We start from the raw sequence: 18,041 nt of genomic DNA on the forward strand, positions 1-18,041 counted from the left end.
GAACACTGATCTCCTCCCATGGTTTCCTCTAAGCTGACAACTCCCAGATCTACCTTTCCGCAGCAGATATCTCTACCGAAACCCAGACCTGAGTCTCAGCCTGCCTGTCCAACATTGCTGCCTGGATGTCTCACCGCCATCTAAAACTGAATATGGCTAAAACAGAGCTTCTCATCTTCCTGCCTAAACCCACCTCCCCACTTCCCCCATTTTCTGTGAACAACACTCTCATCCTCCCTGTCTTGTCTGTTCGCAATCTCGGCGTCATCTTTGACTCCTCTCTCTCCTTCTCCGACCAGCTACAACATATCGTCAAAATCCTCTGCTTTTTCCTCTATTACCAAAATCTGACCCTTCCTCTCTGAGCACACTACCAAAACACTTATCCATGCCCTTATCACCTCGTGCTTAGACTACTGCTACTCCCAGGCCTTCCGCGTAACCATCTCGCTCCCCTCCAATCCATTCAGAATTTGGTTGCATGACTCATATCCTTTGAGAGCCATTATATTCCCATTATCCCTCTCCTAAAGTCGCTTCATTGGCTCCCCATCCATTTCCAAATATAATTCAAACTTCTCTTACTGTCCTACAAATACATTAACTTGACAGCCTATCATTATCTTTCTTCACTTATCTCTCCCCCCCATCCCTCTCCCTCCCCCCCCACCCCCGGTGAGCTCTACTCAGCTGGTAGGTCCCTCTTATCTGTGCCCTTCTCCTCCTCTGCTAACTCCAGACTCCATCCCTTTTATCTTGCTGTTGTATGCCTGAAACAAACCGCCTGAGTCCCTATGGCGGGCTCCGTCTCTGACAGTGTTCAAGTTAAAAGCCCACCTCTCCCGAGACTGTTTTCAGCTCCTAACTCCTGTCACCTTGGATTCTGTATCCCCCAACCCTATATGTCAGTGGTTATCAACCCTGTCCTGGGGACCCCCAGCCAGTTGGGTTTTCAAGATATCCTTAATGAATATGCATGAGAGAGATTTGCATACCTGTCACTTCCATTATATGCAAATCTCTCTCATGCATATTCATTAGGGATATCTTGAAAAACCCAACAGGCTGGGGGGTCCCCAGGACAGGGTTGAGAACCACTGCTATACGTCATGTCGGTCTGTCTGTAAGCTCTTCTGAGCAGGGACCGTCTCAGCGCTACAGCAGTAGTAGGAAGGAGAGAGAGAGAAAAAGGAAAGGGCAAAACAGATACGAACATAAACCTACACCAGTGGTTCTCAACCCTGTCCTGGAGGACCCCCAGCCAGATATCCCTCATGAATATGCATGAGAGAAATTTGCATATAATGGAAGTGACAGATATGCAAATCTCTCTCATGCATATTCATGAGGGATATCTTGAAAAACCTGACAGGCTGGGGGGTCCCCAGGACAGGGTTGAGAACCACTGCTATACGTCATGTCGGTCTGTCTGTAAGCTCTTCTAAGCAGGGACCGTCTCAGCGCTATAGCAGTAGTAGGAAGGAGAGAGAGAGAAAAAGGTAAGGGCAAAACAGATACGAACATAAACCTACACCAGTGGTTCTCAACCCTGTCCTGGAGGACCCCCAGCCAGATATCCCTCATGAATATGCATGAGAGAAATTTGCATATAATGGAAGTGACAGGTATGCAAATCTCTCTCATGCATATTCATGAAGGATATCTTGAAAACCTGACTGGCTGGGGGTCCCCCGGAACAGGGTTGAGAATCACTGACCTACACGATTTACAATAAGCTAGTTCAGTGGTTCCCAAACCTGTCTTGGGGGACCCCCAGCCAGTCAGGTTTTCAAGATATCCCTAATGAATATGCATGAGAGAGATTTGCAATTAATGGAAGTGACAGGTATGCAAATCTCTCTCATGCATATTCATTAGGGATATCTTGAAAACCTGACTGGATGGGGGTCCCCCAGGACAGGTTTGGGAACCACTGAGCTAGCTAAACAGTACGCCGGCCCCTTTGTGACGTATCTGCTTGCGCTCAAGTCCTTTGTGGGTGACGTCATCATTACGCGCCCAGCAGGAGGCGGAGCTGGGACCCAGATGCTGCATTTGCATTTGCCGATCGGGCCAAAGGAAAGAGACGTTTCCTCGATGTGAGCCCGCTTGGCGCTTCCCCCAGGATCCTCCAATTCCTCTCTAGCCAAAGCAGGGAACAAGATGCCCGCGGGAGCTTCTGCCCAGGTAGGAGAGCGCCCTGTCTTCTGCACTGGAGGGTCAGCCCTGGCGTTAATAAGAGTTTGCAAAATGGGACTCTCTCGAGTGTGAGGGTCGAGATCAGGAGACCCACAAAGAAGGGTGGAATAAATGAAAGGGTTAGTTATGCATCTAACAGTGTGTTTGGTGCACTGATTTTAGACGCCATAGCGTGCTGGTGAAGAGCACAAACTCTTCTTGATCTTCCTATGGCATTATTTGGTGGGGTGGGGCATCCTTAATATCTGTCGAATTTTAATATTGCTGTGCGTGGATGGGTTAAATGGAAATATCTGGAGATTAGTGTTTCCTGTATAGCTTGCACAATTTTAAATGGCTTATCTGCATTTGCAGAGCTGGAAAGCTCCTGATCACACTTCGGTATCTCTCCTTGTACTCTCTCTGCTTTATTACCTTAGTCTCTCTGACATCTGGACTGCATGCCTATCCCCATCATGCCACCTATCTGAGACCTCAGGATAGTGTACCCGCCCCATTGCCACACCTGCTTACAGGGACGGCATTTTTTTTTTTTTTTTTGGGGGGGGGGGGGGACAACTGCCCCAGACCCCACAGCTCCTGAGGGCCCTGCAGTCCAGGCAGCTCACTCAGCTGCCATAAGCTCTGGTCCTGCTAAACCAGATAGCAATAATGAAGACAGAAGCTGCGGGGTCTTCCCTCTTGCCTGCATCGCTATAGTCTCTTCCAGTCTCTTGATCTCACCCCCCTCTGAAGTGACTTCTCTTTTTGAGGGGCAAGATCAAGACTGGTAGAGCTTATAGCGATGCAGGCAAGAGGGAAGCTCCTGCGGCTTGTGTCTTTGATGTTGCCACCCAGTTTAGCAGGACCAGGGCTGATGGCAACCAAATCTTGGAAGAATATGAATCAGGGCCAGCCAAGGGATCAGAGTCAGCCAGCCAGCCAGTCAGTCAGGGGAGGAAATAGAGATGCTGGATTGTGGGTGAGGGAAAAATGTAATACGTTTGTTATGGAAAGGGGGATGGTAAACATAGGGGGGATTGGTGTGACAGAAGAGAGATGATGGATCAGCTTGTGGGAGGATAATTATTGGACCTGGGTGGGCGTGGGAAGAATAGGGACACAAAGACAGATGGTGGACCTTGCAGGGAGCAGAGTGACATGGAAAATGCTGGACATGAGGGTGGAGAAGGGAGACAGATGGGAGATGCTGAACATGGGTAGAGGGAGTGGGGAAGATACTGGATGGAGGGAGACATGAGATGTTGAATAAGGGATGGAAAGAAAGGGAATATGCCTGTTTGGGAGTGGAAGGAAGACAGTGTTTATGGAGAGAGAAGGATGATAAAAAGGAGGTGCTGGATTAAGATGGGGGAAGAGAGGTTGCGCGCAATTGTCTATGAACCGAGGGAACAGGGAAGGCACTGGAATGGGATGGGGGAAGATGGTGGGCTGGCCGACTTAGGAAAGGGGAGAAAGGAGCTGCTAGATCAGATAAGGAAGAAAGAAGGAACATGGAGGATGCTGGACATGGGAGTTATAGGCTGAAAGAAAAAAATGGACATGGAGTGAGTAGGAAGACAGAAGGGAGATGCGGAACATGGGGTGGAAGCAGTAAGAAGACAAAGGGGGTTCTGGACATTGGAGAAATAGGAAGATAGGGGATATGTTAACACAAAGGAGCACAGAGGGATGCTGTATATGAGAGATGAGTAAGGTGATGGGGAGAGATCTTGGATGGAGGTGGAGAGAGTTGAGGTGTTGGAGGAAAGAGGGGAGAGGATATGCTGGATGAAGGGGGAGAAGAGGAGATAGAGAGAAAATGCTGCAAAGGGAAGAGTTAGCAAAAAAACTGGAGAACAATAGGATGAGAGAGATGGAAAACTGTGAATAGAAGCAGATAGAGATGTAGAAAAATAATAAATGGAGAAAAACTGAAAGGAAAAGGCTAAAGTCAGAGAAAGATATTGGAGAAGTGAAGTAGGCAGGAAAGGAGAGAAGTGGCAGAAACTGGGATAAACATGAATAAAATGGTTAGAAAACAAAAGTAAAGAAAAATCTTTTTTTTTTTTTTTTTTAATTTCATGAATAGAAAATGCAGTTTGACAGTAAATTTACACCGCTTTCTTTTTATTTTTTTTTTCCCAGAGTGCAGAGTTCTGTTTTTCTTTCTCTAGTGTTTCATTGCTTGCAGCGTTACGTATTTTAAGTTTGTGGTTGCTCGTAGTTACATTTTCCTATGTAGAGGCCTTGTTGTGAACATGTTAGCATTGGGATATGTGCTTCACAGATCTTTTTATTGTGTTTGGATATTTGCGAGATGGCTGACGGGGAGGGTGGGCAGTGGCACTGAGCCCAGTGGCATAGTAAGGGAGGCGATCCACCCTGGCCGCCTTCTGGGGGGGGCCGCTGGCACTTGATTTCCTCTCCGCCCCCCACTACTCCACCCCCCACTACAAGCTGCGGGAGCTTCCCTCTTGCTTGCATCGCTATAGGCTCTGCCAGTCTTGATCCCACCCCTCAAAAACAGGAAGCCAGCTGTCCTGTTTGCCTCCCCTTAACGCCGGCTCTGTGAATTTCAGCACTGAGGTCTGCTGGTGGACATGTGCAGGAGGTGCTGAGTGTGGTTCTGGCTTGTGTTTTCAGGTCCCTGTAACCTTTGAGGACATCACCATCTATTTCTCCCAGGAGGAGTGGCAGGATTTAGAAGAATGGCAAAAGGAGCTTTACAAAGATGTGATGAAGGAGAATTATGAGACCCTGGTCTCACTGGGTAAGGGACTTTTTTTCTCTTATAGTACGGGTGGAAGGGAATAAAGTGGGTGAGGGGCTCAGTGAATAGTAAATCAGGCTGGTGCTGCGCATATGAAATCATTGACAGTTTCCCTAATTTTATCCACAAGAAAAAGGATGAACAGACGGAGCAGAAATCCAGGTTCAGAGTTTTCTTTCCATGTTACTGCAAATTCAGGAGGGGTCAGGCTAGAAGGTGGGAAGGAGGAGGAACATGAAAGCTAAGGGATGAGAATGAAGAATCCAATGGAGGTAAAAATATGCAGGGAAGTAGGGTAATGGGAAAAGAGGGGTGGGAAATGGGGAACTTTAATAGGGGGATGTTGGCGAACAGGCTGCAAAAAAGTCAAGGTAGGAGGAAAAAGTGGGTAAGAGGAGAGCAGAAAAAAGAGAGAGTATGGGTAACAGAAAAAGAGGGATGAGAAGAGAAGGTGAGGAAGACATGGCAGGAGGAGTATTGTATTGTGTATAATAATCTAAACTAAAACTTAGTCTTATATACCGGATCTTCAAGTTTCAAGTTTATTAGGATTTTACATACCGCCTATCAAGGTTATCTAAGCGGTTTTTACAATCAGGTACTCAAGCATTTTCCCTATCTGTCCCTATCTAACGTACCTGGGGCAATGGGGGAATTAAGTGACTTGCCCAACCTTGGGAAGCTCGACACGGTTAACAATAAATTAATTAAAAAAATAAAATACATGGAAATTAGTTTTCAAAGTGTTTAGCAAATAGAAAAGTTTTCAAGGATTTACAAAAAGATTGGAAGAAACTAAGACACCTCAAAATCAAAGGAAGATCATTCCATAATTGGGAGGATTTAAAAGCCAAAGAGAGGCTGAAATTCTTGATCTCTTTAATTCCTTTCTTGGAAGGGAGGGAAAGTTTAAATTGTTGAGTGCTTCTCGCATATAAAAATCTATAAACGTTCCATAGAAGAGGAACGAGAGGAATAAAAATACCATGTCAAATTTTAAAACGAATACATATACATTTAAACTGAATTCTGAGGTAAACTGGGAGCCAGTGAAGGCTCAAAAGCAAGGGAGTCGCATGGTCAGATTTGCTTTTTCCACAAATCGGCTTCGCAGCGGTATTCTGAATCCATTGTAGTCTTTGAAGGCAGATCTTTGTGATGCCAAGATAAATAGCATTACAATAATCTAGCCGAGAAAGTACAATTGATTGAACCAGAACAGAAAAGAGACGTTGATGAAAAAGAGATCTAACCTTCCTCAGCATTCATAAGTTAAAAAAAAACATTTCTTAACCAGAGCGTTTATCTGATCCTTAAAGGTAAGGAAAGAGTCCAAAAGTATTCCCAAAATCTTGGAGGAGAACTCGATTTGTAAAGAGGCTCCAGAGTCCGAAAGTACAGTGGGAGGGAGATAATCCAGTTTTGGGCCTAACCACTAAAGTTTAGTTAGGGCTGCATTTAGCTTCATCTGGACAGACATAGCCCAGGCTTGAAGTTTGGAAATACAATGGTTTATTTTAAAAGTTAAATTGGTAGTATTGAAATCAATCTCAATCAATATAAAGATATCATCCGCTTAGGTAAAGAGCGTTTCCCAAGCTGACAACTTATACATATTCAAAGTAGTCCTATAAAGTTTGAACAAAACTGAACATAAGAGTTGCCGCTGCTGGGTCAGACCAGTAGTCCATCGTGCCCAGCAATCCGCTCACGCATGGCCCCCAGGTCAAAGACCAGTGCTCTAAATGAGTCCAGTCTCGCCTGCGTACGTTCCAGTTTAGCAGGAACTTGTCCAACTTTGTCTTGAATCCCTGGAAAGTGTTTTCCCCTATAATAGACTCCGGAAGAGCATTCCAGTTTTCCATAGAGAGTTGCGCAGGGACAGAAATCCCACCCGTCCCCGCAAGGAATCCCCTCCGTCCCCACCCGTCCCTGTGAGGAATCCCTCCGTCCCCACCCGTTCCCGTGAGGAATTCCTCCGTCCCCACCCATCCCCGTGAGGAATCCCACCCGTCCCCACCCGTCCCCACGAGGAATCCCACTCGTCCCCGTGAGGAATCCCTCCGTCCCCACCCATCCCCGTGAGGAATCCCACCCGTCCCCACCCGTCCCCACGAGGAATCCCACCCGTTCCCGTGAGGAATTCCTCCGTCCCCACCCATCCCCGTGAGGAATCCCACCCGTCCCCACCCGTCCCCACGAGGAATCCCACCCGTCCCCGCGAGGAATCCCTCTGTCCCCACCCGTCCCCGTGAGGAATCCCACCGGTCCCCGCGAGGAATCCCTCCGTCCCCACCCGTCCCCGCAAAGAATCCCTCTGTCCCCACCCGTCCCCGTGAGGAATCCCACCCGTCCCCGCGAGGAATCCCTCCGTCCCCACCCGTCCCCGTGAGGAATCCCTTCGTCCCCACCTGTCCCCGTGAGGAATCCCTCCGTCCCCGTGAGGAATCCCACCCGTCCACACGAGGAATCCCTCTGTCCCCACCCGTCCCCGTGAGGAATCCCTCCGTCCCCACCCGTCCCCGTGAGGAATCCCACCCGTCCCCGTGAGGAATCCCTCCGTCCCCGCCCGTCTCTATAAACTTCAGAAATAGTTATTTAATTATGCTACTGAATTAAAGGCTCTGGTAGAGACCCATTTACAAATAAGCAAAGAGACTTTATTAATTTGGAAATATTAATTGGCCTATCTCCCTCCCATCCCCTCATAGTAACATAGTAGCATACTAGATGACGGCAGATGAAGACCCAAATGGTTCATTCAGACTGCCCAACCTGATTCAATTAAAAAAATTAATAAATAAATTTTCTTAGCTATTTCTGGACAAGAATCCAAAGCTCTACCCGGTCCTGTGCTTGGGTTCCAACTACTGAAGTCTCTGTCAAAGCTCACTCCAGTCCATCTACACCCTCCCAGCCATTGAAGCCTTCCCCTACCCATCCTCAACCAAAAGGCCATTTACAGACACATACCATGCAAGTCTGCCCAGTACTGGCCTTAGTTCTTCAATATTTACTATTATTTTCTGGTTCTAGATCCTCTATGTTCATCCCATGCTTCTTTGAACTCTGTCACCATTTTCCTCTCCACCACCTCTCTCTCACCTTTGCAATCACATTTCCGTTTCAAAATCAAAACATTTTCTTTTTCAGATGGGCCCTGGCGTCGGCAACCATTTCTCATGCAACGGCTGCTTGGTCAAAAGTGTCCCCTTTGACGCGAGCTGCCCCAGGTGGAAACAGGAAGCTGCATCAGAGGGGAAGCTTTGGACCGAACAGCCACTTGCAACGGTTGCCGATGCTGGGCCCATCTGAAAAATAAAAAAAGGTGAGTTTGAAACAGAAAGGCCACTGCGAAAGTGAGGGGAAGGGAGGGAAATGGACCAACTAGGGGAAGAAATGCCTGGACCGTGGGGCCCCCTGGAGCTGTGGGGCCCAGGGCAGCTGCCCTGTTTGTACTTCCCTAACAACGGCCCTAGTCAAAGCACCACACCGGTGGCAAGCCCCCCTGATGCTTTTGGATGCGAGGCACATGCCTACTGGACCTAGCCTTTAATCCGGCATAACATCTCTCCTCACATTTTCTTTCATCTCCCTGCCATCTCTTGGGACATTTTCCTTTCTTTTACAGTATATAATGCTATCCCCAGTATTGTTTATAGAGAGCTTCTATACCGCTACTAATGACTGGGGAGTCAATTTGGAACGGTTTACATGAGCTTCTGCAAGTACAAGAAGAGAATGGAAGGGTCCAGAGAAGAGCAACTAAAATGGTTAAGTGGCTGGAGGAGTTGCCGTACAGCGAGAGATTAGAGAAACTAGGCCTCTTTTCCCTCGAAAAGAGGAGATTGAGAGGGAACATGATAGAAACATTCAAGATACTGAAGGGAATAAACTTAGTAGATAAAGACAGGTTGTTCACCCTCTCCAAGGTAGGGAGAATGAAAGGGCACTCTCTAAAGTTGAAAGGGGATAGATTCTGTACAAACGTAAGAAAGTTCTTCGCCCAGAGAGTGGTAGAAAACTGGAACGCTCTTCCGGAGACTGTTATAGTGGAAAACACCATCCAGGGATTCAAGACAAGGTTGGACAAGTTCCTGCTGAACCGGAACGTACGCAGGTAGGGTTGATCTCAGTTAGGGCTCTGGTCTTTGACCTGGGGTCGCCGCGGGAGCAGGCTGCTGGGCACGATGGACCACTGGTCTGACCCAGCAGTGGCAAAATTTCTTATGTTCTTATGTACCTAAACTCTGGAGGAGAGGAGGGACAGAGGAGATATGATACGATACAGACATTTAAATACTTGAAGATATTAATATAGAACCAAATCTTTTCCAGAGAAGGGAAAATGGTAAAACTAGAGGGCATAACTTGAGGTTGCAGACTGGAAGACTTAGGAGTAATGTTAAAAAGTTTTTTTTCACTGAGAGGGTGGTGGATGCCTGGAATGCCCTCCCCAGGGAAGTGGTGGAGAGGAAATCGGTGATGGAATTCAAAAAAGGGTGGGATTAACACAGAGGATCTTTAATTAATTAGAAAACAAGTGGTATAAATTAAAGAACTAAGGCCAGTATTGGACAAATTTGTACAGTTTGTGCCCCTTATATGGTGATTCGGTGTAGGATGGGCTGGGGAGGGCATCAATGGGAACTCCACTAACTTGGAACGTTACTGGCCAAACTTTACGGTAGATATCCTGCAAACCACGGGATGGTTGGAGAGCCTGGCGTGAGCTCAGATGGCAACTTCAGCAGTTGGAACCTAGGACATTACCAGGTGGACTTTAGTCTATGGCCCAGAAATATCAAAGAAGAGCCAAGTTAAATTAATCATGTATAACTAATGGGCAGACTGGATGGACCCTTCAGGTCTTTACCTGCCGTCATTTACTATGTTACTATGAGACACGAGCTTCAGTAATGGTGTTACAATACATGAGCTTCTATATATAAGAGCTATAGAGTTTGTTATAGTTACAATACAATGTATATGAGTTCGATGGGTGAGCTTTAGTTATGGTGTTTCTATACAGAGTTGTAGGGTTTCTGTGATGTCATATGCATCTGATGGTAATTAATGATGGTGTTGGTGTTTTTTAGTATACAATTTCCCTACATTCCAGTAATATTGCTTGCTAGGTTCTGAGTAATGTGGGGAACGTGATGCTTTGTTCTTATCCCAGGAGCAGGCTCTCCGATTCTCACCCCTGATACTATATCTCACATTGAACGAGGGGAAGAGCCGTACATCAGGGATGATCCAAGATCAGCGGAGAGAGAGACTGGGAAAAGCAGCTGCTCAGGTGAGACCAGTAATAAGAGTGACTGGTGTAAAACTGCTGGGTTGAAGAGTGGAATGAGCAACTGAGAACTGCAGAGACCCTTTCACAAGCTTCTCTGGGGCGCTCTTTCATCACTCCATGGCAGAGACCCCTTCACAAGCTCTCTCATGGGCACAGACCCCTTCACATGCTCCTCTGGAGAGCGCTCTCATCGCTCACGGGCACAGACCCCTTCACATGCTTCTCTGGAGAGCTCTCTCATCGCTCACGGGCACGGACCCCTTCTTATGCTCCTCTGGAGAGCGCTCTCATCGCTCACGGGCACAGACCCCTTCACATGCTTCTCTGGAGAGCTCTGTCATCGCTCACGGGCACAGACCCCTTCACATGCTCCTCTGGAGAGCTCTCTCATCGCTTTTGATACATTGGTTTTTTCTAGGCCTAGCCACCCTGTGGCCTAAGACCAGCTAAGGACCGTTCCATGCCATGCAAGAAATAAGCTGATGCATCTCAAGGACAAGAGATTGTATGAGCTTGGGAGCATTTTGGGCTTCTCTTGTGTTGCCTTAATTCCCAAAACATTCTAATGCAGATTTTGTAAATTTTGCTTTAGAAGACAAATATGTAAGCCTACCAGTCCCATAATCCTTTGGGATGAGAGTGTTAAAAAATGCATTCAGCTAGGCCTCCTTTGAACCACTGGTAGGTTGAATTTCTGCCTCAGTTCATACAGTATGGGGCTCAGTCACGGCTCTCCTTTTACCCCTGTAGAGATGCTCTGTCTAGTCAGGACACTGTTGCTGGTGGTCACTTTGAACTTCAGGTTAGTTCAGCATTGATGCTTTATCACAGTGTATTGCAAACTGGGTGCGGTGGCAAGATTCCAGGTGTGTCACGAGACGCTAGCGAGGAGGAGAGGCACCATACTGGCTGACTGCTTACAGCAGGGGTGCCCACACTTTTTGGGCTTGCGAGCTACTTTTAAAATGACCAAGTCAAAATGATCTACCAACAATAAAATTTAAAAAAACCACAAAGCACACTGTACGCTGAGAAAATGTTAATTATCATTCCTATTCCGGGGTTTTTTTCAAAGAGGTCAAAGCAGATGACTCTATGCACTGTCACCTCAGTAACAACCATACAAAAATAGACAAATATACCCTCTCCCTTTTTACTAAACCACAATAGCAGTTTTTTGCGCAGGGAGCTGCGCTGAATGCCCAGTGCTGCTCTCGATGCTCATAGGCTCCCTGCGCTAAAAACCGCTATTGTGGTTTAGTAAAAGGGGGGTCATAGTGTAAAATATAGACAGCAGAAATAAATTCAGACACATTTTGATCACTAAATTGAAAATAAAATCATTTTTCCTACCTTTGTTGTCTGGTAATTTCATGAGTTTCTGGTTGCACTTTCTTCTTCTGACTGTGCATCCAATCTTTCTTCCCTTCTTTCAGCCTGTATGCTTCCTCTCCTCCAGACCTCATTCCCGCCCCAACTTTTTCTTCCTGCCTTTTCTTTCTCCCTGCCTCCCTTTCTTTTATTCTCTCTTCTTGCCCCTTTTCTTTTTTTTCTGTTTCCCTTCTTTCCTTCTGTCTCCCTGCCTGCCCCTTTCTTTCTTTCTCCCCGCCCTCCACCAAGCCACTGCTGCCACCATCGGGTAACAGGCCCCAAAGCCAACTCCGCCCCAAGCTCTCCCTGCGTCGGGCCGACCAACATTCCTCTCCCCAACGTCAATTCTGCCATCGGAGAGGAAGTTCCGGCCCAGCCAGGCAGCGATTGGCTGGCCCGAACTTCCTCTCCGACGGCAGAATTGACGTCGGGGAGAGGAAGGCTGATCGGCCCGGTAGATCGCCAAGGCAAAGTGAGTCTATCACGGAGCCCTGGATGGGCTCCGCGATCGACTCACTTTGACTTGGCGATCTACTGGTTGATCGCGATCGACCTATTGAGCACCCCTGGCTTACAGGATGTGCCTCTCCCAGCGAGAGACACGTCTTTTAGGCAGTCAGCTGGTGCCAGCACCTCTCCTCTTCTCCTCTAGTGCCCCCCCTCGACATAGTATTAGCAGGTTCTGCACATGCGCGTTCATGTAAATGATGATGTCACACATGCGTGTGACATCATCGCATCAATGTCCACTCATTTCATAATGCCCCCCGACGGCGTCTCTGAGTTTAGCGTGCCACGGCTTCAGAAAGTCTGTGGGACACTGCTTTATCAAAAACAAAAGTTGGCAAAAACTCCACAAATGGTGGAGTGATATGTAGAGAATAACATGGGGACAAATATTTCCCTGTCCTTGCGGGAACTCGTTTTCCCGTCCCCACGAGTTCTTTTCCTGTCCCTGCCCCATTCCTGCAGACTCTGTCCTCATCTGCGCAAGCCTCAAAAACTTTAAAATCATAAGTAGCAACATTCTAGAGCTCAGATTGTGATGTCATAATGCCTCATAATGCGAGACAGAAAGAAATACCTTATAACAAACCAGCAGCATCGGCAGCAATCTAGACAGGCTGTTTCGCGGCCTGGGCCTTTCCTCTGCCGTGTCGCTATTGACATCATCAGCAATGTGGCAGAGGAACGGCCTAGATCACTAAGCAGCCTGTCTAGATTGCTGCCGACGCTGCCGGCTTGTTATAAGGTATTTCTTTCTGTCTCGTGGTTCGGATGGGAGGGAGAGATGGGTCAGCAGGGGCGAGGGGGGTGCGCGGCGGTGGGGGGGATAGAAAGATGCTACACGGGGGGATGGGAGGAAGAGAGGGATAGAAGCTGCAAGGGATGGAAGGGAGGGATAGAAGCTGCAAGGGTTCTGCTGCACAAGGGGATGGGTGAGAGGGGAGGAAAGATGCTGCACATGTGGGGGAGAGAAAGCAAATAGGAAGAATTGGGGTGGAGGAGAGGAAGAGAGAGATGATCATTGTACATGAAAAAAATAAGACTGCCCCGAAAATAAGACACTGTCCTTATTAATTTTGGGCCCAAAAAAGGCACTATTTTTGGGGAAACACGGTAGTATAAAATCAAAACAACATATATTTCATAAATATTTCTCTAATCATTTCCTATCAAAGCATTGGGTACAACATACAACACTATCGCCTCACCATTGTATATAAGACATACCACACAATTCCCAATCCAGCATAAATTGTCTACCTGCCATAGATTACATATACAATAAATCAAAAATCCCAGCCCATTATTTCATAATGTCGGTTATACATAGCAAGCTGTTTTTCTTTTAAACACTGTCGAGCCTCAGAAGCGGCTTATTTTGTTGGGCAAAATTACCCGCTAGGTATCTTGACAGCAGCAAGCTTCCTCACTGGCTCCAACAAAACCTCTCAATACATATATAAAGTGCTTTAAATATTTTCAATTTTATATTATAATAGTTTTACTCATCTTATATGCCAATAGCGAAGTAATGCCAAACCCAGTGCCTTCGATATTGGCATTTAAGATGAGTAAAACTATCTACTATAATAAAACGCTAAGCGCGCATGGGCACTCTTACCTGCGTGATCCCTGATCCGTAGGTCCGTGTCTGGCAGGAGTGCGCATGCGCGCATACAACGGTCCCTCTCTCGCAGATCCCAAGGTGATGTGCGTTCTTACCGGCTCCCTTACACTTCACGCCCGGCCGAAGTTTATTTTTAAGTTTAAAAGCCATTATGGCGGCTCCTCTCACGAGCCGCACCTGTGTCGGAGAAGGCTTCCGACGCAGGCGGCGATCGTGAGAGGAGCCGCAGCGGTACCTTTAAGCTTAAAAATAAACTCCAGCAAGTGACTAAGGGAGCTGGCCAGACTGTGGGAAGGGAAGGGGGGTAGGGGAAAATGCTGCTCCTGATGCACAGGGACATGGAGGGGGAGGGAAATACTGCTGAGAGGTTTTGGTGGAGCCAATGAGGAAGCCTGCGGCTGTTGAGATACCTAGCGGGTAATTTTGCCCGACAAAATAAGCCACTTCTGAGACTCGACGGTGTTTAACAGAAGAACATCTTGATATGTAGAACCGATATTATGAAATGATGGGCTGGGATTTTTGATTTATTGTTGATATTTTTCCCCGTCCTAGCCGCTACCGCCTCCTTTTAAGCAGGCGGTAATTTTTCGGATAGCGCACGCTAATCCGGTGCATGCGTTAAAAACGCGCACCTTTGTAATAGGAGCCCTATGTTTTACGTAATCTTTTAAAAGTGCCACGGTCTGTACAAAGTCTAAAATTTCCCGACAGGGCATTCCACAACTTGACACCGACAATTGAGAGCATTTTTGGTTTTGTCGCCGTATAATATACGCCCAGTTCCCTGGTTGCTGTAAACTTCATTCCTTCCTCTGACCTCGATTTTTATTTTGGCCAATAGACCTCCCATATTGATTGAAAATAGATAGGGGCCAAACTGTGCAAAACTTGGTGCACTGTAGACATTACTTTCTAATGCACCCTTTGTTTCAGAGGCAACCAGTGTCATTGTTTCCAAACAGGGGTGATGTGTGGCCTTATGAAAAGGTCCGCAATTGGCCTAGTGGCCGAATTCACCATCCACCTGTGTTTTATTGTTAACCCCAGTTATTAGTAACCAGCATATAAAAGGACCTGAGCAAATGGTAAAATAGCACTTTTTAATAGTGGTCCTTGTTGATAACTTCCTCCTGTAGTTGTTTGAATATCAGGCTCAATGCGATTATTGTAACGTGAAGTCCTATGTCCCTAATCTGTGTATAACAGGAGAATGGTCTGTGCTGGAGTGTAATTAGAACATAAGAAGTTGCCTCCACTGGGTCAGACCAGAGGTCCGCTCCCGCGGTGGCCCATCAGGTCTATGACCTGTGAAGTGGTTCCTGACCATTTCTATAACCTACCTCTGCTTCTATCTGTTGCCAAAAAATGTGGTGAAATCAGTTAGCATAGCGGGGTTTAAAAAAAAGGTTTGGATCATTTCTTTAAAGAGAAATCCTATTATTGAGATGGCGTGGGGAAATCCACTGCTTATTCCTAGGATAAGCAGCATAAAATCTGTTTTACTCCATGGGATCTAGTTAGGTGCTTGGGACCTGGGTTGGCCACTATTGGAAACAGGATATTGGGCTTGATGGACCTTCGGTCTGTCCCAATTCTTATGTTTTTATGTGAGCCAAGTGTGGGATAATGAAGCCATTGTGACATCACTGATGAGGCTGGCTCTTAGGCATTGGTGGAATGAGGCTTTATGACATCACAATCTCAGCTTTGGGTTTCTGACAGGTAATTGAGATCTGGGTTGGTCACTGTTGGAAACAGGGTACTGGGCTTAATGGACCTTTGGGCTGTCCCAGTATGACAATTCTTATGTTCTTATGTGAGCTATGTATAAGACAGTCAAGCCATTGTGACATCACTGATGAGGCTGGCTCTTAGGCATTGGTGGAATGATGCTTTATGACATCACAATCTCAGCTCTGGAATGTTGCTACTCTTTGGGTTTCTGTCAGGTACTTGGGACCTGGGTTGGCCACTGTTGGAAGCTGGATACTGGGCTTGATGGACCTTCGGCCTGTCCCAGGATGGCAATTCTTACGTTCTTAATGAAAGTGCATCAGTCTGTGCCGAGTTTGACTTGAATTACATCAGAGCTCACCTCTCTGTCTTTCCAAATGCAATAATATTTGGGTTTTATTTCCTTTTTCAACAGATTATGAAATCGGGGCCAAATATGAGGAGACACAGGATGGAAATCTTGCTGAGAATCTGGACTGGAACAAAATGCTATTTCCAGAAGAAAAGAGAGACATTTATCCATGTCCTTATTGGGGTGAACGCTGCTGGATTCACCGTAGACCAGTGAAGGAGGAGAATGGCCTTCCCAGGGGCCGGGCTGGGCATTCTGTTCTCTGGGAGAGACGTAATGCTAAATGTGTAGATGCCGCACGACAGCGGAGAAAGCAGGCAGTAAAACAACATCTATATATTTGTATAGAGTGTGGGAGGACCTTTAGCACAAAGATGCACCTCACAGAGCATCAGCGGATCCACAAAAAAGAAACCCTCAAGAGAGAGAGACCCTTTCTCTGTGGGGAGTGTGGGAAAAACTTTATGTATAAGGTACACTTAACAGTCCATCTCCAAACCCACACAGGGGAGAGACCCTATCCATGCGGAGAATGCGGCAAAAACTTTAGCCGTAAGGAAATTCTTGCAAATCACCTGAGGACCCACACGGGCGAGACACCGTACACGTGTGCTGAATGTAGCAAAAGTTTTATCAATAAGGCAAACTTAATGGTACATCAGAGAACCCATTCGGGAGAGAGACCTTTTCTATGTACTGGGTGTGGTAAAGGCTTCAATAAAATGGGAGGGCTTAAAAAACACCTTAGAACCCATACCGGGGAGAAACCATATCCGTGTGTAGACTGTGGCAAAAGCTTCACCCAAAAGACAGACCTGATAATTCATCATCGAACCCACACTGGAGAGAGACCCTTTCGGTGCAACGAATGCGGGAAATGCTTTATTAAACAGACACATTTAACGGTTCACCAAGTCACACATACAGGTGAGAGACCTTATGTATGTACGGAATGTGGGAAAAGCTACATTCACAAGAATAACCTAACTGCCCACCAGAGAACCCATACTGGAGAAAGACCCTTCCTCTGTAGCGAATGTGGGAAAAGTTTCAATAGGATAGGAGACCTTACAAAACACCTAAGAACGCATACAGGAGAGCGACCCTATTCATGCACTGAATGTGGAAACAGCTTCAGTCAGAAGGGCTGCTTAGTAATCCATCAGAGAACCCACACAGGAGAGAGACCGTTTGCGTGTGGTGAATGTGGGAAGGGTTTCATTCAGAAGGGCGACCTAAAAATACACCAGAGAACCCACCTGAGAGAGGCTGCCACGGACCTGATTTGGGTGCTTCAGGCTTGATTAAAAGACCTTTCCAAACACAGCTTAACAGATTACCTTTACATAACTACGTCTTATGAACGCCAGAATGAATTTCTCCTTGGTGTGGTGCACATACTGTGGCAAACATCGGCAATATATTTGAGAGCTGAGATCGGACCCTGGGTTAAGAGTGAGGTTCATTACTGTCATGATATGCATGGATCTTACCTGTTTGGATTCAAAGACCTGAGAGGATCTGTTAAATGTACATTTCTCCCTCTGTATCCACAGGGGTTAGGGGCAGAGCCCGTGAATATTAAAAACCCACAAATAATATTTGGGCTGGTTCTGCCTCTAATCTCTGCTTTCCCCCAGCTATTTTAAGTCCTGAAAGCCCCCCCCCTTAAGCCTTACCTGGTGGTCTAGCGGGTTTTCGGGGCAGGAGCAATCTTCCCACGCTCCTGCTCCATGCAAATCGCTCAAAGGAAATGGCTGCCTTGAGCTCCCGTCATCTCGAAAGACTATGGGAGCTCAAGGCAACCATTTCCTATGAGCGATCTGGATGAGGCAGGAGCGTGGGAAGATCGCTCCTGTCCCAAAAACCCGCTAGACCACCAGGTAACGCTTAAGGGAGGGGCTTACAGGGCTTAAAATAGCCCAAAGAATTAAAATGTTTTTTTTTGTTTTAAAATCGCAAATAACCGAATCCGCGGATGCTGAAACCGGGAATTCGGAGGGGAAAGTGTACTGAAGAAAAGAGTTTGTGTGTGTGTGTGTGTGTGTGTGGGGGGGGTGTTTAACATAAATTCCCAATAAGACTTGGGTATCGTGTAACATAGATCCAATATCAAGTCCAGAGACATAGGTGGACTTGAGGCTGACGTAGATGTGGGGCTGAAAAGCCCCGTGTTTCGCACCATGATGCCTCC

General features: G+C 46.8%; 1 protein-coding gene across 4 annotated transcripts; it reads left to right on the plus strand.

Moving 5' to 3' along the window:
* The first annotated feature begins 1,990 nt into the window (after nt 1-1,990).
* On the plus strand, nt 1,991-17,289 carry LOC117354504 (zinc finger protein OZF-like). 4 transcript variants are annotated; one of them, XM_033932153.1, is made up of 4 exons: nt 1,992-2,187; nt 4,825-4,951; nt 10,134-10,253; nt 15,911-17,289. In XM_033932153.1, the coding sequence occupies exons 1-4, from the start codon at nt 2,164-2,166 to the stop codon at nt 17,149-17,151; spliced, it is 1,512 nt and encodes a 503-aa protein (XP_033788044.1). In that variant the 5' UTR covers nt 1,992-2,163; the 3' UTR covers nt 17,152-17,289. The 4 variants fall into 4 exon arrangements, with proteins under 4 accessions (XP_033788047.1, XP_033788044.1, XP_033788045.1 ...); XM_033932154.1 differs by having other exon boundaries at nt 4,867-4,951; XM_033932155.1 differs by having other exon boundaries at nt 1,993-2,187; nt 4,844-4,951.
* The last annotated feature ends 752 nt before the right edge of the window (nt 17,290-18,041 follow it).

Source organism: Geotrypetes seraphini, chromosome 2 (assembly GCF_902459505.1).
Source record: "Geotrypetes seraphini chromosome 2, aGeoSer1.1, whole genome shotgun sequence".
Lineage (NCBI taxonomy): Eukaryota > Metazoa > Chordata > Amphibia > Gymnophiona > Dermophiidae > Geotrypetes > Geotrypetes seraphini.

Coding starts and splice junctions, on each gene's coding strand:
- LOC117354504 (XM_033932153.1), top strand. CDS start 2,164: ATGCCCGCGGGAGCTTCTGCCCAG. Junction 2,188..4,824: donor CCGCGGGAGCTTCTGCCCAG/GTAGGAGAGCGC, acceptor TTGTGTTTTCAG/GTCCCTGTAACCTTTGAGGA. Junction 4,952..10,133: donor TGAGACCCTGGTCTCACTGG/GTAAGGGACTTT, acceptor TTCTTATCCCAG/GAGCAGGCTCTCCGATTCTC.